Source organism: Halichoerus grypus, chromosome 12, assembly GCF_964656455.1.
Source record: "Halichoerus grypus chromosome 12, mHalGry1.hap1.1, whole genome shotgun sequence".
NCBI lineage: Eukaryota > Metazoa > Chordata > Mammalia > Carnivora > Phocidae > Halichoerus > Halichoerus grypus.
Genome location: NC_135723.1, coordinates 36,376,036 through 36,399,754, shown reverse-complemented (window position 1 = coordinate 36,399,754; position 23,719 = coordinate 36,376,036). Strand labels below are relative to the sequence as shown.

At 35.9% G+C, this 23,719-nt stretch overlaps 1 protein-coding gene across 4 annotated transcripts in view; it reads right to left on the bottom strand.

Annotated features, from left to right (window-relative positions):
• The window catches only part of ANKIB1 (ankyrin repeat and IBR domain containing 1), a 149,830-nt gene that overhangs the window by 62,597 nt on the left and 63,514 nt on the right, over window positions 1-23,719 (bottom strand). For all 4 annotated transcript variants that reach the window (XM_078059250.1, XM_036113326.2, XM_078059249.1 and 1 more), the window contains exons 4-5: window positions 12,652-12,834; window positions 2,613-2,730 (exon numbers count right to left, since the gene is read on the bottom strand). In XM_078059250.1, coding sequence (XP_077915376.1) covers window positions 2,613-2,730; window positions 12,652-12,834 — 301 coding nt within the window. The remainder of the gene's footprint in view (window positions 1-2,612; window positions 2,731-12,651; window positions 12,835-23,719) is intronic.

Here is a 23,719-nt window from a genome sequence, read left to right as displayed (position 1 = left end):
AATCAAGAGTTGGACACTTAACAAAGCCACCCAGGTGACCCTGGAATTGATCATTTAATAATACTTGATGACACAATGTAAACAAATAGAGATGAAAATGTTCCTTTAAAAATTTTTTGGTAAAGTTAGATTAGATTCTTTATATATTGTAACTTAGACTGTGATACTTCATATAACTTAGATTCTCTATATATTGTTACTCAGAGTTACGATACATTACCCAGAAATGGTCATAAGTATACAAAAAATGCTTCAGTGTAGAACTGTTGCTTGCAGTTAAGTGTGGCCAAGTGACTGAATTTTGGACAATGGAATATGTGCAGGAGTAACGTATATATAAATAACACTTCAGGTATATTATTTATTATATATTATTCATTCTATAACCATTTTCTGAGAGCTTAATGTATGTCAGGTACTGTGGAAACAAAAAACATTAAAAGCTTCCCTCTAAGAGCTCCCAGGTTAATCTAGAGGAAAAGCAAATAAAGAGATTACTATAAAACTGTATTCTAACTGTATGACACAGGATGTAGTAGGAATAGACAGGAAGGGTCTCAGTGCAGACTTGGGAACACATAAGCAGAAAAGGTTTCCTGGAAGATGTGGTTACTAAGGACAAGCAAGAGTGGGTAAGTAAAGAAACGGGGAGATGACAGCCCAGGTAAAGAAATCTGGGTCATGAAGGTCTACTAAAGAGTTTAGATGGTTTTAAGTCTGTGGAAAGGTAGTGAAGGGTTTTTCAGTGAGGGAGTGACATGCTCAAATGTGCATTTTAAAAGAACAGTCTAATGGCAATATGAAAAATTAATAGGGTAAAAGAAGAATGACAACACCGGAGACCACAACTCAGGAGACTATGATTTAGATGGAAACTAATGACAGCCTGAATTTAACTCAGTGGCAATGGGAATGGAAAGAGCTAGAGAGGGAGCTGGAGCTGGGGATGGGAAGATGAGAGACACTTAAGAAATGATGAGACTGTGGCCAAATGTAACAAGCACAGAGGAGTGAAGTATGACTTTCACATTTCTGGCAGGGTAGTTTGATGAATGTGACGCTCGTGTATCACGACAGTGGGAGAAAAGAGGAGTTTAGGTGTGGACATCCTTAGATTGAGGAAAAAATGTTAAACAGACATTTAGAAACCCAACCTCAAATACTTTATATTAAAGTCAGGTTGTAGATATACTTTATTGTTTGGGTGATTTTTGAAACCTTTGGTTTCATTAGATAAATGTGTACAGCAATGCTTCTCTGAGACTGGTCCACTTGGTAGGTGTCTTTACAACTTGTATTTTTAAGCCTCACCCCTCACCTAATGACCTAGACTCTCCAGAAATAGTCTAGGAATCTCTGGTTAGTTTCTCAGGTAATCCTTATTTATACTAAAATTTACGAGCCACTGGTATATAAAGTGGAAATAATCTCAAGTACAGAACCCTGGGAAATATCAATATTAGAGGTAGGGATTCTAGAAAGTTATATACCAAATTATTCACAGTGATGACCAAGGGATGATGAAATATGGAATTTTAAATTTTCTTCTGATCAAAAAATTATATAAAAAAATTTGGAAGTTGACATTCTATTTTATTTTATTTTAATTTATATATATATATTTTTAAAGATTTTATTTATTTGACAGAGAGAGACACAGCGAGAGAGGGAACCGAAGCAGGGGGAGTGGGGGAGGGAGAAGCAGGCTTCCTGCCAAGCAGGGAGCCTGATGCGGGACTCAATCCCAGGACCCTGGGACCATGACCTAAGCTGAAAGCAGACGCTTCATGAATGAGCCACCCATGTGCCCCAACATTCTATTTTAGTATAGGTGATAGACTTATAGTTCAAATAGACAGGTAAACCAGGCAGAAGAGACATTTACCTTTCTCTTTTTAAAAATAATTTTTAAATCAGAAAAAACTTATCTTTGAAACCACCCAAAATATCAAATACGAACTGTGCAATGACAGGGTCCAACTCAGCATGTGACAACTACCAGAATGGCTGCCTTAAGTATCACAGAGAACTTAAAACAAGCTGAGTAGTTTTCCTAAGTAAAGTTGTTAATGTCCTTAAAACAACAACAACAACAACAACAACAACAACCCCCCCTTGCAAAAAAAAACTTAAAAGGGATAGTACATTCTTGTATTGACTCCATAATTTCGCTTTGTACACTTCATGGTGAGAAAGAGCTTTTATATAAAATGAATATAACTGACAGTACTAATAACACAATTGTTAGGTATTTAATTGACTTTAGTAAAAATGAATGTTAAAACTAGGATTAGGACTATGGATTCCAACTTTCAACCCCGCTCAAATCAGGCACATTTCTAAAATTAGACAATCCATAAGATGATTTAGTAGCTTGGTTTTTAAACACAAATTTCCTATTTCTTCTCTATGATTTTTAGCCAGTTTATACTCCAAAATACAGAATGTTCTGAGGATGCTGGGTACTGCAGTAACCACTACACAAAAAACAACTTAGGCTTGTTTAACAAACTATTTTGTTTTATATTGAAATAGTAAAATAGCCATATTTTAACTCTGAAAAGTTTCAAAAGGCACTCATGTTATCAGAAGCATAAGACATTTTTCATTACCATGAGCTCGAAGTAAAGCTTCAGCAGTAAACAGTGGAGCCTGAAGCATGTCTGCAGTCTCCACAATAAGCATATCTTTCAATCTACGAAGATCCTGAGGCCTTAATCCTTCATATGGCTTTGAAAAGAAGAAAATCAAGTTAAGTTGGCTGTTATACTCTTAGGAAATCCTAAATGCCTATAAACAAATATATATGATAATCATTTAATTCAATCTTCCTGTTTCAGTTTGATTACTGAAGTTAAAAAGGCTCTGTGTGCTCCACTATCATGGACCTCAAACTACTGTTTCACAAATCTTTTATAAGCTAGAAAGTGGAATGCCAAGGCTCATGCGACCTTATTATTCTAAAATAAAGGCACCATACTATAATGACAAACCATCTCACTTTACAATTTTAAAAATTTGGGTAGTACAAAAAATAATTCTAAATAAAAACCTGTAATACCACCACTGAGCAATAATCATGACTAAAGTTCTCAAGTATTTTTATCCAGTCTTTGCTTTTTACAAACCAATTATATATGTAAATATATATGTTCATTGAGTTTGGTTTTTTTTTAAAGATTTTCTTTATTTATTTGACAGAGACAGAGACAGCAAGAGCAGGAACACAAGCAGGGGGAGTGGGAGAGGAAGAGGCAGACTCCCCGCTGAGCAGGGAGCTAGATGCAGGGCTCAATCCCAGGACCCTGGGATCATGACCTGAGCGGAAGGCAGACGCCTAACGACTGAGCCACCCAGGCGCCCTGTTCCTTGAGTTTAACCACTGAACCAACAAACATTTACATTTATTAAGATCTAATTTGGATTATTAGTGGGATTATATGATACTTCTTAATTAACCTGGGGAAATGTGACTATGCCATACTATTCAGAGTTCTTATCGTAAACATATTATCTCTGTTTATTCAAGTGTTCGTTAATGCTCTTTATATAGATACTATAAATATAGTTTTCTTTATATAGGTACTATATCGTCTCAAGTTTTTTATTCTTTTGTTATCTTTTATCTTTGTTTGCTTTTAACAGAAAACATATAAAGAATATAAATTACAAGTGTTTCACTACTCAGAAACAATTACTGTTAACATTTTGGTCATACTTGTTTCAAGTCCTTTTTAAAACAAAATGAAACAAAAGAAGCAAAATTTTATATAGTAGTCTCCCCTCTACCCTCATCCATTAGGGAATGTGTGTCCCAATACTCCCCACCATGGATCCCAGAAACCATGGATAGTACTGAACCCTATATATATATACTGTTGTTCCCTATACATACATACTTATGATAAAGTTTAATTTATAAATTAGGCACAGTAAGAGATTAACAATAATAAAACAGAACAATTATAATACACTGTAATTGTTGTACGAATGTAGTTTCTCTCAAAATATCTTATGGACTGTGCTCACCCTTCTTGTGATGAAGTGAGATGATAAGATGCCTGTGTGATGAGATCAAGTGAGGTGAATAACATAGGCATTATGATATAGTGTTAGGCTACTACTGACCTTCTGAGGATATGTCAGAAGGAAGATCATTTGCTTCTGGATTGCAGTTGGCTGCAGGTAACAGACCGAGGGGACAAGGGGGGGATTATGTAAAAGCTAAAATAATCCATGACATGTTTTCCCCATTACATTTCCCTAAGTCTCCCCATTCTTGCCTATGGAAATCACTATCATGAATTTGATGTATGGTTGTCATAACATTATAGCATAACATTATATATATTTACACAATTTCCTTTTATTTTTACTCAATATTGTGTTATTAACATTGATGAATTATCTATTTCAATTCTTTTAAACAGTTGTTAACCAGCTTACTACAGTAAACATAGACTAAAGGACAAAGACGAAAGCTTAAAAAACAGTAGAAACTCCCAAGAATGAGGATGTCCTCTTGCAGCACGTATCACAGTCTCCAGAGAACTCTGGGCAATTAGCAAACCTCATCCATTTTAGCTGATTTACAGATATTTTAGAATAAGATACTGTATTTCTTGCTTCATTTTTTGGGGGGTATCGTGGAAACCATTTCATCAATTTTTTTTTTTTAAGATTTATTTGAGAGAGAAAGAGGCTGCACACGTGGGGGAAGGGGCAGAAGGAGAGGGAGAGAGGGAGAGAGGCAGAGCAGACTCCCCACTGAATGGGGAGCCCAATGGGGAAGGGAGGGGGCTTGATCCCATGCCCCTGAGATTATGACCTGAGCCAAAACCAAGAGTTGGAGGCTTAACCGACTGAGCCACTCAGGAGCCCTCCTTTCACCAATTCTTATTTAACCACTTATGACTGGGATTCTATTCAATAGGGATAATTTTTCTCAGTTGATCTGATAAATTTCCTGACCTTTATAATCCCCAAATTACCATGTACAGTTTGCTTTTCAGCTAATTTATGAACCACACTTTCCCCTGCAAAAATCTAAGAAATCCTTTTATGGTTAAATTTATAGTACTCACTCCAGTATAGAACTTACACACTATGTAGAACATTACTTCTAAAAAACGTGTTCCAAGTTCAGACTTGGGATTCCAGGTACCTCTCCTGCCTCAGCAATGAGAATGGGTATTTCTTGATATTTCTAGTGGTGGCAATTGTATATTTCCTGGTATTATTTCCTAAATATTCTTTTTATTTTTTAAGTTTTTATTTGAATTATAGTTGACATAGAGTGTAATATTAGTTTCAGGTGTACAATGCAGTGATTCAACACTTCTTTATAATACCCGGTCTAAACACTCTTTTTTAGATTAGCTATCATTCTACTTTATTTATGTGAGCCAAATGAGATTTGATTCTAGATAGGTTAAAAAAGAGATCGTATAAAGCAATCTACATAGATTTAAGTTTAAAAAAATTCAGTTTTAAATTTAGGTTACAATGGAAGAAAAATAGTTCTTGGAGAAAGACATATTGCCTTCATGAACACATAACATATTCACTCCGAAATCTCTGCAACAGAACTGTAATTAGGTCATGTGAAGCATTTCAATACATTGCTCAGTCCCAAGTGGGCACTAGCCCTCTCTTCTGTAAGAAGGATTAAAATGAAGGTGCCTTTCTCTTTCTTGTTGCAAAGATAAACTGCTTCTATTTTCAGATTAAACACAATCTAGCAATAACCTTCAAAGCAGTCAGTACCGATACATAGAAAGAAAACGGAAACTAATTTAAAAAGGTAAGAGCAAATAAAAGTACCTCTTTTGCATCAGTGCATACTTCTGCTACCAAAATACCACTGAAAAAATGTCACTGAAAAAATGTGAAAGAGCCCAACATAAAAACTGTACCTCTTTGACTATCATGTATAAAGTGATAGCATCTTCAAAAACTTTCAGAAAAGACTATGACAAAGTATTTATGAAAAAAGAATTTGTTTTTATTTCTTTCCACAATGAAAATAGCTTTCCCCAATTATATAGGTAAAACATACTTATTGTTAAAAAATGAAAAACGGGTACTCATTTACCCAAATGTATTACTAATTGCTATAATTTTAGAAGATGTGAAAGGCACTTGGAACAAAGAGAATTATTTCCAATTCCTCTTAATATCAATCTCTCATTAGCTGATCCATGAGCTTAGCCTGGAAGAGAAAGTCTTAGGATTCTCAGACCTTTCCCTTTGTTTCAGTTTCCTCTCCTCTTACTCAGCTGTTCTCCCCTGGACTTAAGGCCTGGTCCACCCTGATCTGTACTTTGATCTAAGAGGAAGGCAGCTGCTCTCGCACAGTAGGCTAGACCTGCACACCAGGGAAGCCAGCTAAGGCCATGTCCACCATATGCGTTCCCCGCCAGAAAAAGAGCCTGAGTTTTCCTGAGTTATAAACTGGGAGAGGAACTGGGAGGGGGGAATTCTTTCAATGGCTTTCATAGCAACATATTGTCTTCCCTTCATTTACCCACATACAGTCACACAGTCTACTCCTACAGAGCCTGACCCCAACTAGGTCCAACACTCACTAGTTTCTCTGTTCTGTCTGTACAGGTTTATGTAAATTAAATACACTCTTCCCAGCCATCACTCCAACACATCACCTTGTTTTTATTTCCTTATAGCAGTTACCACTCTCACAAATTGTATTTACTTTTTAACCTTATTTATGTGCGTCTATATCGATGCTAGAACATAAGCACCTAGAGGGCAGGGGCTTAATTTTGTTCTTCACTGTATCCTCAAGCTCCTAAAACTGTCTGGCAGAGCAGTCAGTCACTCAGAGTTTTGTTCAGTGATGGGATGAAGAAATAGATTTTATCCATTTATAAACTAATCTGAAGGAAAGAATTTAATTAAAATGTATCAAGAAGAAATTATAGAGATATAATATTATACAGTGTCCAGATCATTAACTGAATTGAGAAACTTAATTAAAATAGACACCTCGGGAATATGAATCTTTTAAACTACCTAATTATGTAGTTTAATACAATTACATAGCAGACCATGTAAAACTATTAGCATAGGCAGAATAATCCAAAAGTTGATCAGGGTCAAAGCAGAAGGTATAAAATGAATTTATTTATTTATTTATTTTTTAAAGATTTTATTTATTTATTTAATTGACAGAGAGAGAGAGAGAGACAGCGTGAGAGGGAACACAAGCAGGGGGAGTGGGAGAGGGAGAAGCAGGCTTCCCGGTGATCAGGGAGCCTGATGCGGGGCTCGATCCCAGGACCCCAGGATCATGACCTGAGCCGAAGGCAGTCGCTTAACCAACTGAGCCACCCAGGCGCCCCCAAAAAACCCAATTTTATTTTATTTTATTTTATTAAGATTTTATTTATTTATTTGACAGAGAGAGCAAGAGAGCACAAGCTGGGGGAACAGTAGGAGGGTGAGGGAGAAGCAGGCTCCCCGCCAAGCAGGGAGCCCGATGCGGGGCTCGATCCCAGGACCCTGGGATCATGACCTGAGCCGAAGGCAGACGCTTAACCATCTGAGCCACCGAGGCGCCCCCCAAAAAACCCGATTTTAAAATGTACAATTCAGTTCAACAGTGTTGTACAACCACCATATGTATCTAATTCCCAAACATTCTTATCATCCCAAAATAAAACCCCATACCCATTAAGGAGTCACTCCCTAGTCATTCCTCCTCCCTGACACTGGCAAACACTAGTGTGCTTTCTGTCTCTACGGATTTACCTATTCTGGATATTTCATATAAATGGAGTTACTTAACATGTGACCTTTTGTGTCTGCCTTCTTTCACATAGCACAATGTTTCTGAGATTGACCCATATTGTAGCATGTGTTAGTACTTCTTTCCCTTTTATGACTGAGTAATATACCACTGTATATGTATACCACACACTTTATTTATCCAGTCATTTGTTGATAGAGATTTGGGTTGTCTTCAACTTTTGGTTATTATGAATAGTGCTGCTATAAACATTTGTGTGTAAGTAGTTACAAAAGTATTGTTTTTTACATTTTGAAATAATAGACAAAAATAATCTAATATGGATTAAAACAAAACTATAAAACTAGAAAAAATATAGGGGCATATATTATAATATTAACATGAAAAAAATTCAGAAGCCATAGAGGAAGAAAAATTTACATCTGTGAATATCCTAAGTGAAAAATGTAGGATACAGAAAAATACACAAAGTTTTCTTGGAAAGCATTAAGAAAACACAATCCATAGGGAAAAAAGCAAATAAATAATCAATTCACAGAATAATCAAATAAATAAATTCAAATAGGTACCATTTGTCTAAACTAGCAAAAAATAAAAACAATGATAATATCTAATGCTAGCAGAAATGTGAGGAAATTCTTTAATATTCTTAATATTTATATTCTTAATATTCTTTAATATCTTAATATTTAATATTCTTTAATATTCTTTAATAAGCTACTAGAAGAAAATAAATTGATATAATCTTTTAGGACAGTTTAACAGCATCTTAAATGTATATTTTTCAAGATCCATCAAACCAATTTCTACAAATTTATAGAGAATATACTTTTAAAGTGTGTATATACATCCAGTAACAATAATGATGATCATGATTATAAAAGCATACATTTAGATAACACACATAATGACCCAGGTACTGTTCTAAGTATTTACATATATTAACTCATTTAAGGATCACTACAACTCTACAAAGTAGGGACCATTATGATCTCCATTTTAAGGAAGAAGAAACTGAAGCAGAGAGACTGAATAAACTACTCAAGGTCATATAATAAGTCAGTCATGGGGGTAAGATATGAATCCAGTCAGTGTGGCTTTAGATCCATGTTTTAAACCAGAATAATCACACAACTGGATAAAGATATATATGTAACAAGTAGATATTCACTTTAGCCTTGTTTTTAATAATAAAAAATATCTAAATTAATAGATAAATGGCTAAAATATGTAGATCACATGTTCTGACTTAGGAAAGATGTTAATGATATATTGTAAAGTTGAAAAACTATTTTAGAGTTGGTGAGGATGTGGAGAAAAAGGAACCCTCGTGCACTGTTTGTAGGAATGTAAATTGGTGCAGCCACTGTGGAAAACAGTATGGAGGTTCCTCAAAAAATTAAAAATAGAAATACCATATGACCCAGTAATTCCACTACTGGGTATTTACCTAAAGAACTCAAAAACACTAATTTGAAAAGATATATGTACCCCTATGTTTACTACAGCATTACTTACAATAGCCAAGATATGGAAGCAACCCAAGTGCCCACTGATAGATGAATGGGTAAAGATGTGGTGTACATATACATACCTGATGGAATATTACTCAGCCATAAAAAAGGATGAGCTCTTGCAATTTATAACAACTTTGATGGATCTAGAGGGTATTACGCTAAGTGAAATAAGTCTGACAGAGAAAGACAAATATCATGATTTCACTTATATGTGGAATCTAAAAAAAAGCCCAAATGAATAAACAAACAAAAAGCAGAAAAATACCCATAAATACAGAGAACTAATGGTTGCCAGAAGGAGGGATGATGGGGGGGTGGTGGGCAAAATGGGTGAAGGGGAGTGGGAGGAATAGACTTCCAGTTGTGGAATGAATAAGTCACAGGAATAAAAGGTATAGTATAGGGAATCAAGTCAATGGTATTGTAATAGCATTGTATGGTGACAAGGTAGCAATTTATGGTGACCATATATTTGTAGGGAGCACAGCCTAATACATAAACTTGTTGAATCACTATTTTGTAGAACTGAAACTAGTAACACTGTGTGTCAACTATACTTCAATTAAAAAAAATTTAAAAATATTTTAGCAGAACTCAATATACTATATGACCTTACTTTTGCATTAAAAATTCGATATCACATATGTTTGCTTAAGTCTAGTAGCACACACAAGAAACTGTTACCACTGTGGGGGTAGAGTCAGAAAGGAGGAAAATTTTAATATTTTTTTAGCAATAAATGCTCACTATAACTTTTAAGAAATGCATGCAAATAGAAAAAATAATAATGGTAAAAAAATTATCCATAACCATGATTACCATTTTGGTATACTTCAATTTTCTCTCAATACATACTAGTCTTATCAAACTATTCTGTAACTTTTTTTTAACTTAATAGTTTATTATAGTTATATTAAGTTCATTTAGATCTTCAATCAATTGAAAACGAATACTATTATTTTCTGATTTACTTATAAGTTAAGATAGTATCTTTGATAAAAAAGCCTGAATATAGTCACAAATGTCTTTCAATTTAATCACATCACATTATTTCTAGAATATTATTGTTCAAATGTTGTCTTCTGACTAAATTATTATATTATTACAGTAATAGTTTTTATGTCTGACTCAAGATGATGGATTATGAAAAGGTAGGCAGTACAGCAAATAGAGAAGTCAGAAGAATCAGGTTTAGCTCACTTTTGATCCTGGTACATTATTCAACTATTTTCTGATTTATCTTCCTCACTTAAAAAAAGAAGGGAGCATAACTGTTATTGACTGTTACTGTATAGATTCAACAACCATGTGAAAGTGCTTAGGACATCTGCCTCCCTTTCTATGTGTACTTAATCTGAATAAGCATTCCCATAAAATAACCTAACCTAAGAAACACAAAGGGTAAAGAAATATAAATTTCTGAATTCCAAGAAACTCAGTTCCTTTAACAATCCGGAGTACATAAGTTCAAAAACTGTCGGAATTCTTGGGGAAAAAACCCAAACAATACAATTATTTTTCTGAACACATAGAAACAATAGTTAGTATAAGTCCTTTTAGAATCAAGTTGGCATTGAACATGGAGGAACCAGAATAATTTGGGGAGGAAAACATTTATTGTGTCTTATAATTTACTTAATACTTCTATGGATGTCCACTGTGTCAGACACTGAAAATACTCTGTTGATTAAGGCAGTTATGTTTCTGGCCCTCATGGAGTTGATAATCTAATAGGAAAGAAAAGTAAAAAACGAATAAATACATAAAATAATTATAGCATGTGATAAGTGTTATAAAAAATAGACAGGGTATTATGGTAAAGAATAATAGAAGGAGAGGGACCTATTTGTGAAAGAATAGTCCAAGATTGCCTCTCTGAAGAACTACTGAGCCAGCCAAGAGAAAAACTGGGAGAAGATTTCTGATATAGGAAACAGCAAATGCAAAAGCCTCAGTGTACTCTACGTATTATAATCAGAGCAAAATGAGCTGGGGAGAAAGATCTGAGATGATGTTGGAGAGGGAGGTAGTGGTGAGACCATATAAGGTCTTGTATCTGAGCAAGTAGTTTGGATTTTATTCTAAGTACAATGAAAAGTCACTGAGTAATTTAAGTGATTTATATGATCTAATTTAAGTTTAAAAATGTCTCTCTGGCTTATGTGTACAAAATGGATTCTAAGGGGACCAAAACAGAAAGAAGGAGGCCAGTTAGGAAACTCAGATGGAGAGGGCCTTGGAAGGTAGGAGTAGAGACCAGGAAGAGTAAATGGATCTAGATTATACTTCTGGAGGTAAAACTGACAAGATTCCCAGATTGTCTGGACATAAGAAGTGAGGAATCAAGAAAGCTTGACCATTTATGCTTGAGCAACTCAGTACGGAGGTACTATTTATTGAAACAAGAAAGACCCAAAGGAAACCAAAGAACAATGTCCCGGAAGCTAAGGGAACAATGTTTCGCTAAGAAGGGAGTGGTCAGTTGTGTCAAGTGCTGCCGAAGAATTTAAGTAAGATGAGGAGAGAAAAGTACCTACTGGATTTGGCAACATGGTGACTCTTGATGTCCGTGACAAATGCACTTCCATCTCAATAGAAGGGAGGAAAGTCACACTGCAATGGGCTGAAGAGTGAATGGAAGGTGAGGAAGTCAGTTATGTATAGACAGCTCTTAAATTTTGTTTTTCTCAGATCAGAGATAGGGGGCTACAACTGAAGGGGGAGAGGGGCAGGACTAGGGAAGAGTGGCCAAAGGAGAAATGGTTTTGTTCTTTTTGTTTTTTAAGATAAAAGTTACCAAAGCATGTTTGTTGTTAAGAGCAATGCAGAAGACAGGGAAAGATTGAGAAAAAGAGGACTGCAGTTTTAGAAGAGTAAGAATGGTTAGGGCTTCATATCACACATCAGCCTCTCTATTGAAATGTAAGTAAACAGGGATGCCTCGGTGGCACTTAAGCGTCCAACTCTTGGTTTCGGCTCAGGTCAGATCTCAGGGTCGTGAGATTGAGCCCTGTGTAGGGTGCCACGCTCAGCGCGGAGTCTACTTGAATTTCTCTCTCCCTCTGCCCCTCCCCCTACCCTGTGCGCGGGGTTCTCTCTCAAATAATTTAAAAAAAATAAACATAAGTAAACATATTTACATATGTTAGAGGATAGTTACCATTTCTAGGTTTTCTACCTGTATTTTCATATCATGGCTATGTAGACAACAGGGTGTTAAGCACACTGCAAAGACCACATGAATTGGATTTTAAAGTAGAAAAATAAAATTTAACATGAAAGCCATATAATAAGATTAGTACTTATGAAAAGAAAAAAATCCATATAATTTTTTTATTAAGAAAAAACCAAACAATAAAACCTTACCTCTCGTTTGTCTAATGCAGCATATTCAGCTTCTATTTCTTCAGCTTCAGGATCTCGTGAGAATACCATTTGTGATTCCAGATTGAGAGCCAAATCTTTGTGGTGTTGCTTTTCAGCACAATCACAAGGAGTGTCTTTATTTTCATTCTCAGCAAACAAGTCTCCTCCATGTTTTACTAAAAGCTAAAAAAGATTTTTTCAAAAACTTGCAACCACAGATTTAAACAAGTTATTTCATGCCACATATTTGAAAAAATTAACAATATAATGAAACACAACAAAAACATAAAAGTAAGTACTTGCAATGACAAAAATTATTTAGATACCAGTGGCTTTTGATTTTAAGACGGCAATTCTTGTTTATTGGTATTAGGATGATTTCCTTTGGTTAAAAACAGTAACAACAAAAGCCAATTTGTTACTTTAAAAAGAAATACTTAAACATTCTGTCCAATCAAAAAAATAAAGTTTTACTTAAAAATAAAAACATTTCACGGTTACTCAATGCTTTAGATCTTATAAATTTCCATAAATTTTCTTAAACAAGAACACTGCTGATACTGTTACTTTTACCACTAATGCCTGAATGCCTGACATGGCAGACAAAAGTTTTCATTTGTATCCTCATTATCCAGTCCAACACTGAACTGAAATTAGGATGAGCAAATCACTGAAGCAAAACTGTTTCCAACATTCCTCAAAATAAGTGATGAGAATAAGCACTAATAACCAAGCTGGGAAAACACTATATCAAACAATCTTTCAATTTTTAAAGGTGGGATTTTGCCCAAAGAAATCTCACCTTAAAAATACATGAAAGAAAAAAAAATACATGAAAGAGTAAAAACAAAACAAAACAAAACATGGAAGAGTGACTTGACTTGTTTACTACTGAGGTTTCTGATGGTTTTGCAAAGTTAAATATGTTGTTACTAAAGGCTGTCGGTTCAAATTTCCCCATTATGTCTGCAGAGACATTAGAAGGACATAAATGGCACGAGGACCATAATCTAGGACATACTCTACCTTAAAGAATATCCTGACAATTAGTCATGGAGCTGATTCTTTTATAGAATTCAGTCATGACCATAATAACATAGCAGCAGCCACCATTTATTATCTTCTAAGTTCCAAGCACTATGTTAAGTATTTCAAATACACATGCTTATTTATAAACAACCCCAGGGACATTATGATGTCTCAGAAAAATTAAGTAACTTAACCAAAGCTACCCACCTATTAAGCAGAAGAACTGGGATCCACACACAAGTTGGACCAATTTCTTATAACCGTAACTGGATATTGTACCGCCACATAGAATAGGTTGATCACATAAATTAGAATAGGTCAAATGTATCCTGGGTCCACGGTAAAGTTCTACTCAGATCTTACTTATGATCTAAATATGAATAGCTTTAGTTTTCATTTATTATGGCATCAAATAAAAAGGTAGTTTTCTTCCATATAATTTTATCTCCCCTCCCTCCAATAAACATAGAGATCTTCTTCTTATAAAGTTCCTTTATTGCTTTTGGAATTGGAATCCTTATGATTCCTCTATAGTCATCCCAAGAGGCCTGATGAAATAAGGGACTTCTATCAATGTCGGGGTTGAGAGCCATGGGCTAATTTGACAAGCCCAATGGATATGACTTCAGCTTCTTGCTTGAGGCTGAGAGTATACCTCAGAGCTAAAACGGTTAAAAAAATTTTTTTTTAATTGTAAAAGCAAGCATAGAAACAAATCAAGAAGAATATGGCTAACGGCCACAAAGTGCAAAATATTTACTCTTTACATCTGGCCCTTTACAAAAAACAAACTTGCTAGGCATAGCTCTAAGCAGTCATTGTTGCAGCCACATTCTAGAGCCTGAGGGCAAGGTCATATTAGATGCTATTTACCACCTAGAACCTCTCTAGTCAAAGTCTGGGGATCAGTAGTACTACCTGGGAGTTTGTTAGAAATGCTGAATCTCAGCATAACCACCCAAACCCCTCCCACTCTAGGCCTCTGAATCAGAATCTGATTCTGATGTTCAAGAGATTCTTATGCACATGAAAATTTGAGGGGTCAGTCAGTTAAGCGTCTGCCTGTGGCTCAGGTTGTGATCTCAGAGTCCTGGGATCGAGCCCCGTGTTGGGCTCCCTGCTCAGCGAGGAGTCTGCTTCTCCCTCTCCCTCTGCCTCTCCCCCTGCTCTCTCTTGCACGCGCATTCTCTCTCTCTCTCAAATAAAGGAATAAAATCTTTAAAAAAAAAATCTTGATAAGCAGTGACCCTAGACTACTACCTATGTTGCTGTTGAAATGGATATATTTATATGACCTAACATACTGAGGTACTGGGGACTTGTAGAAAGTCCACAGACTTACCATACCTATAGCAGAGTCTATTACTGTTTTTAGCCTTTCTGCTTGCTCCACAGCTTAGCCAATCCTAACAGAGAATTAACTATTTGCTTCTGACTACTATGGAATTAGGAGAGCCAACTTCATTTTCTGGTTCTTTATTCAGAGTAGCAGAAAATGATTTCTGAAATGCACACTGGGAAAGCTTTCAAAGCCATGATTTGATTTACTTTACAACAGATATTACCACAGAAGAGATTCTAAGTATTAGCGAACAAGATAAATCATCTTTAACTTAATGCCCCAGTCTTTAACAAAAGGAAAGACAACAAGATTTAAGAGGTTGTGCCATTCTGGAATATTGGTAAGGGGAACCTTCTTAAAAGGATATGCTGGAGTATACACTGCATTCTTTGGCGTTTAAAAAAAATGGGTGTGTGAAGAGGGTATGTGTGAGAAGTCCTTGTTGAGAGTCACCGTTGAACATACTTGGAACTTGGGTGAGATTTCTTGCCTTCATTGATAATCTGTCTTTGAAAGGGGTCCTCAAATGACTGGAGTGGAGGTGAAGTGACTACAAAGACCTATATCTCATTGCTGCAACTGGCACCTGGAGAGAAACTCGTAACTGGTGATGAAATGCACGGTCCACGTTTGCAGCATTTGTTTCGCAAGGAAAATCAGCATTGTGTACCTCTGGTACAGAAGCTAGCTAAACGCAGTAGTGCTTGACGCTGGAGCAGTACTTCAGCTTACTGACATTTGGGGCATGAAGTGGGGAGCACCAGTAAGTGAAAAGATGTATTAGGTAGGGATATTAGTGAACTGGGTGCTGCAAAAGTCAGGGGTTTTGCTTTTATATAATAAGGGAGTTACATCTGGTTCTGAAGAGGTAGTTTTTAAATGCTTCAACCAAAGCATTCTAACTATCATTTTCCTCACTCTTAAAGCCAGGAGAACTGAATATTCAAATGTGATTTTTAGCCTCTCTGGCACACTCGGTGGTACATAAAATGTTCTACCTTAAAAGAAACATCCAATTATCACTATCTCAACACATCTGTTCATTTATTTTGCCTTCCTTTCTGTTTCCAATCTCAGAGAAAGAGGGGTAGGACAGCCCCTAGTACGTAAGACAAATCCCTTCCACCCCTTTGATCCATAATCTAAAGAGCTGGGACTCTGGACAAATCAATTAACTTTTTTAAGTCTCAATTTACACAGGTCCATCTGTAAAATGAGGCTTATATAATCCTGAGAAAAGATGTTACAAAACAAGATGACTGCTGAAGTCTGTTCTAGTTGAAAATTACCATTTCATCATCTCTATTTCCTGTGTGACCTCGAGCACTCCATTACCCCTCTATCTCCACTCTCTGACTTTCTAAGGGCTCCTGGTACAGGCGTTCTTTATCTTAATTCTGTTATCCTTCCAGTTACTTTCCTAATATTTTCCTTTCTTTCTCAGCCACATTTTTCAAATTAGTGACGGACACCCACTGTCTCTCCACTTCCTTAGCAAAAGACTCAATTACTCCCAGCAGTCTGACATCTACCCTGACCATTTCACTAAAACAGTATTTCTGAAAATCATTAGTACTCTCAAATTCAACAGCCTCTCTTAGTGTTCTAATTGCTTTACCTCTTTGCAGCACGTCACATGACTGATTACCTCCTCCCCTTGAAATCTTCTCTTGGCATCCCTGACAGTATTATCTCAGTTCTCTTCTTTGCTTTTTCTATTTGCTTTATAGGCCACTTCTTTTCACTCGCTTTAAACACAGGCATTCTCCAAATGGGTGCTGTGACTTCAATTCTAATTTTTCTATAATCTAAAATCTTTTCCTTGGATTTCTCATCTCTACCTTATCTTGTTTTTAGTTACCAACTCCATGCAGAAGACACTCAATTCTAAATCTATATTCTTTACTCCCAAACAACTAGTACTAATTTTCAATAGCCTGAACACCATTTCATATAGCTCATCTAAGACCTCAATCTCCATCCTTCTAAATGAAAACTCAATACGGTCTCCCTTCCTTTCAACTAATTCCTTTACCTCATCTTACTTTTTAAATGTCTGTTAATTGTCAGCAGGCTTTAAAGTGACCCAGGTTCAAAACCATGCTCGTTCTACTTAAAAATAATTTATTTTACCTTAAGTACAAACAACGATAGCAGATTGTTATAGAAAATGTGGAAAACCAATGAGAGAACAATTATATCACCCAAAGACAGCCTCCGTTATTTTTTTTAAATGCACACATTTTACTTTTTTAAGTAAGCTCTAGGCCTAATGAGGGGCTTGAACTCATGATCCTGAGATCAAGAGTCACGTGCTCTGTGCTCTACCTGCTCTGTGCTCTACCGACTGAAACAGCCAGGTGCCCTTAAAGCCTCCATCATTTTTTTTTTAAGATTTTATTTATTTATTTGACAGAGAGAGACACAGCGAGAGAGAGAACACAAGCAGGGGGAGTGGGAGAGGGAGAAGGGCTTCCTGCGGAGCAGGGAGCCCGATGCAGGGCTCAATCCCAGGACCCTGGGATCATGACCTAAGCGGAAGGCAGACGCTTAACGACTGAGCCACCTACGCACCCCAAAGCCTCCATCATTTTTAATCCTCAGTCTCTCCCGCTTTCTTGTATCAATTGACCAAGTCACCAAATGCTACCATGTCCTCACAATGTCCCTTGCATCTGCCTTACTCTTTTTTTTTTTTTTTTAAAAGATTTTATTTATTTATTCATGAGAGACAGAGAGAGAGAGAGAGGCAGAGGGAGAAGCAGGCTCCCAAGGAGCAGGGAGCCCGATGCGGGACTCGATCCCAGGACCCTGAGATCATGACCTGAGCCGAAGGCAGATGCTTAACCATCTGAGCCACCCAGGCGCCCGCATCTGCCTTACTCTTTCCGTTTCCAGTACTACCACACAAATCGAGGCTCTTTATCAGTTCCTACCAGAACCAGTGCAATAATCTAATGCCTATCACTCCCTCTACTACGTTGGTTTTCAACCTTGGCTGCCCACTGGAATCATCTGAAGTTTCAAATACTAATGTCTGAGCTCCAACCTTAGAAATTCCAATTTTATTGATCTGAGATATGGTCTACACTACAGGATTTTTTTTTTTTTTTGTGCAGCCATGTTTACAACCACTATTCCAGCACTGTGTAAGAATCATCCGGGTAGCCTGATAGTCATATTGGGGGGAACCAGGGTGGGGATTAGATATATGTACTTTTTATAAAAAGTGTTATGATTCCATTGTAGGTGTCCCACTGACTATGCTCTAAGCCAGGGCTTCTCAAACCTTAATGTGAATATGAATCACCATGGGATCTTATTAAACTACAGATTCAGATTCATTCGGTCTGGGATGAGGCCTGAGATTGTGCATGTCCAAGAAGTTTCTAAATAATGGATGCCAATGCCAGTCTGAGGACCATCCTTTGTGTAGCAAGGCTTCAAGAAACAGTTTTACAAGTACCCCATTCAAATCTATTCTACATAACAACCATTAGACTAATCTTGCTATATTTGCTTTCATAATAGTACTTCTTTAATAAAAAATATTCAGTGGCTCAATATGCTATAAATAAATTCCAAATTCTTGACTTTGACATTTAGTATTTTCTACTTGGTATGGTCTCTATCTTCATTTTAAGTCATCTGTCTTATCATTCTTCTGCAAAATACTTTAACCTGCATATGTCTGAGACCTAGGACAGTGCTTCTCAAATTCTGACACGTAAACAAATAACCAGAAGGACTTGCTTAAAACATCTTGGAGCCTACCCCCACAGATTCTGATTTGGAATCTGGAGGCCTGGTGGGTCCAAGATTTCATATTTATAACAAGCTCCCAGGAGTAACTGATGTTGCAGGTCTGAGGGGCACATTTTAAGTATTCTCCTCCAAATACTGAAATCTTACCCACTCAAATCATACTAGTACCCATTAAATCTTCCAGGATAAGTAAAATTAAAATGGTCTTCCTTTCCCTTCAATGCCTATAACATTTACTGCCCAAATAATTAATATAGCCCTCAGCATTGTTAATATTTTGGAGGCAATAATGAAGTCATAACTTTCTTGAATAAATATTAGAAAATTGAGGCTCAGATAGGCAAAGTTACTAAGTTGTTGAGCTGGGACTACAACTTCTGTATTCTTCTCACTTTTAAAACTCCAGATGCTAAAAACACAATATAATTAAGTAAAACTCTTCAGTCTGACCTGTGAATGGATTTTATGGCTTTTCATTGAAGTGTGAAATGCTCTGATAGCTGCCAAAGTGTCAAATAGGTCTTATGGCTGTAAAGGGAAAAGTGACTTACCACCTTTAGTTTTCTAGTGACTTCTATTTGATCTGACAATAAGTAGCTACACTTAAAGCTTTGAATAAGCAACTAGGACAGGGGTGCACAGGAAATATCTAAGATAATGCTCATTTTAAAAAATGCTTTTCACAAAGAATGAAACACTATCAAAAGCAATAACCTCTGCACATCAACCATTTATTGACTCACTATGACAGAAAAAGACTAATATAAATAAAATGAGTCTTAATGACTGGCTGGCTCTTAGGGAAGTTGGCCAAGGGGAGAAAAATCATTGGGATTTTAATTGGGCCATGCTAATAGACCTAACCCACCATTCTTCTCCAAAGTCCATCTGTATTCCAAAGAAATAGAAAAACAAAAACTCAGCAACTAAGAAAAAAGTGTATTATTTACTGTACTAAATTCTTGTAAGATTTGTTTTAACAGAGTTCCATTTTTATGCATTGGGCATCTATTACACAGCATTTTTAAAATTTTTGTATAATTAAAGCATATAGGACTTACTGCATAAATGTTATTTTATATATTTAAAATACGCTTCTGAAGTGTGGAGTCATCTTTGCTTTCCTCTTCCAATTCTTTGCATAATACAGGGGTCCAGTGCAAACTGTGGGCCAAATCTAGCCTGATGCCTGTTCCTATATAGTCGGTGAACTAGAACTGCTTTTACATTTTTAAATGGTTGAAAGAAAAATCAAAAGAATATTTCATGATATGTGGAGATCAGAAGAAAGTCAAGTGGGAGTATCCATAAACAGTTTTATGAGAACACTGCCATACTCATTTGTTTACGTACTGTCTATGGCTGCTTTCAGGCTACAATGGCGAAGTTGAGCAGTTGTCTAAAATATTTACCATTTGACTTTCACAGAAAAAAGTTTACAGACCTTTGGAATGATTCTTTAAAATATGAAAAAATTAGAATTAGACGGGCTTAATTTAGTTTGTCTTTAATAAATGTTTAACATATAAGCATTTTTAACTTTCAAACAATTGCAGCCCATTCCTCTCTGTGTTACTTTTATCTCTTAAATAATTCTGAATCATTAATATTTGTGAAACGCCAGACTTTCCTACTTAAGGAAGTTCTTTTTTTTTTTTTTTTTTTTTTAGATTTTATTTATTTATTTGACAGAGGAAGACACAGTGAGAGAGGGAACACAAGTAGGTGGAGTGGGAGAGGGAGAAGCAGGTTTCCCACTGAGCAGGGAGCCCGATGTGTGGCTTGATCCCAGGACTCTGGGACCATGACCTGAGCCCAAGGCAGACGCTTATACACCAAAGTGAGGATTCAACGTCAGCACTTGGTGTTAGAGAGTAGTCAACAGAGATAAATAGGAGGGCTGGCCAAAAGAGAAAAGGAAGAGCTCTATTATGCAAATGAGTGGCATGAATTTGATGCAAAAAGACAAAAACAAAGACAAAAACCAGGCCAGGGTAAATCCAGGTATCAAGATTAGATATAGGTATAATGATGGCATCAGTAATAGAAAAGAGGCAGTCACGAGGAGGAGCTAGAGGATAGAAAGACTGAGTACAGTTTTTGGTATGTTGAATTTGACAGACTCTTGGAATATCAATACAAGGAAGTCAACTAGGCAGCAATATAACACAAGGAACTTCAGGGCTAGACATTCCATTGCAATAACCTATATGAAGCTACTGATACCTTCACACCTGGAAGTTTCCAGAAGAACTTCATAATTAAGAGGTTTTTGCTATGTTATATACATATATATTGTGTGTGTGTGTGTCTGTGTGTGATATGTTCCGTTAGCTTACTATGGAACACAATTACTACAAGGAGAAGGGGAAGTTTTTTTTTTTTTATTTTTTTTTTATTTTTATTTTTAAAAATTTTTTTATTGTTATGTTAATCCCCATACATTACATCATTAGTTTTAGATATAGTGTTCCATGATTCATTGTTTGTGCATAACACCCAGTGCTCCATGCAGAACGTGCCCTCCTCAGTACCCATCACCAGGCTAACCCATCCTCCCACCCCCCTCCCCTCTAGAACCCTCAGTTTGTTTTCAGAGTCCATCGTCTCTCATGGTTCTTCTCCCCCTCCGATTTCCCCCCCTTCATTCTTCCCCTCCTGCTACATTCTTCTTCTTCTTTTTTTCTTTCTTAACATATATTGCATTATTTGTTTCAGAGGTACAGATCTGAGATTCAACAGTCTTGCACAATTCACAGCGCTTACCAGAGCACATACCCTCCCCAGGGCCCATCACCCAGTCACCCCATCCCTCCCACCCCACCCCCCACTCCAGCAACCCTCAGTTTGTTTCCTGAGATTAAGAATTCCTCATATCATTGAGGTCATATGATACATGTCTTAGGAGAAGGGGAAGTTTTAAAGTTAATATTTCACTTCTATGGTTCAAAATAACGAGCCATAAGGAACTGTTTAAATTATTAAATGTACATATGAAATTGTCACCCGATGAGTTTACCAAGTCTGTCTTTAAATAAACACAGAGAGAAAAACATTTTGAACAACTAGAGAAGGCATATTTCCATAGATATAAGAGTTAAAAACAAAAAACAAAACAAAACAGGTTGGCCTTAACTATGGAATAAAATAATCAATCTAGCCTTAAAGCCTATACACTGAAAATGGGATACATTTTATAGCAATCAAAGATCAATAGAAAATTAGTGTTAAAAGAGGTCTTTTGGAGATAGTTTTCTCTTGGATGGCTGGAATTGATAATCTCAAAGAGGTTTAGTAGTAGTCACTGTGAAGACCAAGACTAGAAACCAGTACCCTTTTTACTATACTATGACCTCTTAGCTTTATGAAAAAATTAATAAATACCTGATAACACTCTTTTAACTCAAGGAGTATGATACCATATGAAGATACCTATAAACTAATACTGTAAGATGTACAGTTATTAGGTTCTAAATTTCAATGCATTTATTTTATGCACTAGTATTAGGAAACACACTAAGACCTCAGGAAATTAATTAACGTACATTTCCAAGGGAAACTCTTCTAGTTTAATGAATAGTAAACATTATCAAAAGTCAATCAAGGCCTAAGGCTGGGTAAGTGTATAGTCAAGTATACGTTAGAGATTAAAGATAACTTTATACTTTATATAGGTAAAAGGATATGCTGGAATTTGTTGAGGAAAACTAGAATAAATGCAACTAAGGTATTTATAGGGCTCTATTTGGCATGTTTCATTAAGTCAAAGAGCTCCTCTGAATACAGAAAAATGAAAAGTTACCAAATGGTGTGGTTTATGAATGTGATATGCTGACAGTCCAAACAGTTAAAACATACACACACATTCATTCACACAAAGCAAATCATCAGGCCTGTCAATTCAGAATAAACCTAGCACTAATTTCCTTCACTGAGCAAAAAATAATACTGGTAAAAACACTGCACTCAATTTTTGGGAACAATTTAATAAGCATGTCATTGTAAACATATTTCAAAATCACAACAAGTACTAAAACAATGCTTACAGAGAATTTTTGGAAGCAAAATATTAAAGCAGCAAAATAAAATTATTACTACTATCAAGAATAAGCTATTTTCTACTCTAACTCACTTGAGAAATATGATGCAACCCCATCAATAATGATGAGTCACTTCAGCAGAAATTCTTTCATAGGAGGTGAGCATAGAATATACAAAAAGATTTGTGTAAAAAGCCTTAGGAATTCTACCAATAGGCACCCCGTATCCCCCAATCCTAGGACATCCTTCTATCACACTGTAAATCAATGTTAGAAAGCATTGCTTAAATAAAGAGTTTCAAGTTAATGACTGTCACTAACTTACTAGTGGGCAAAGGTGACACAACCCTAAGAGTTAATATGACTACGACTCTACAAGATTAACCAGTGTCACAAATAATAGCAATAAACTAAAAATAAGATCAGAAGGATTTTTAAAATAAAAAGAACTGTCACTTCAGATACACTAAAGAAATCCTGTAAGTGGCTGTAATCTTTTAAAATGAGTAAGAAAATGAAAGACATTCATATGTTTAGTATATTTATCAATTTAGAAGTATAAAATATATATGAGTAACATTAAAGAAATATTAAATTTTCAGATACATATTTTAATCTGATTAGGATCACTGCTCTTCCATCAAAGTCTACAGTTTTGGTAACATAGGTACTCTGTGATCCACTCTATAATGCTCCCCACTCATGCTTTAATATATCTATACGAAAGAACTTCTATGAGTAAGTATAGATTGATATGAATGTAGTTGAGAAAAATCCATTCTGTTGTATGTACTGATGATAACATGAAGAGTAAGGATTTCTTAGTTTAGTTAAGATCCTGTATTATATGGCTGATTTTATCTAAGCCTATTATTATATACTAAACATATAA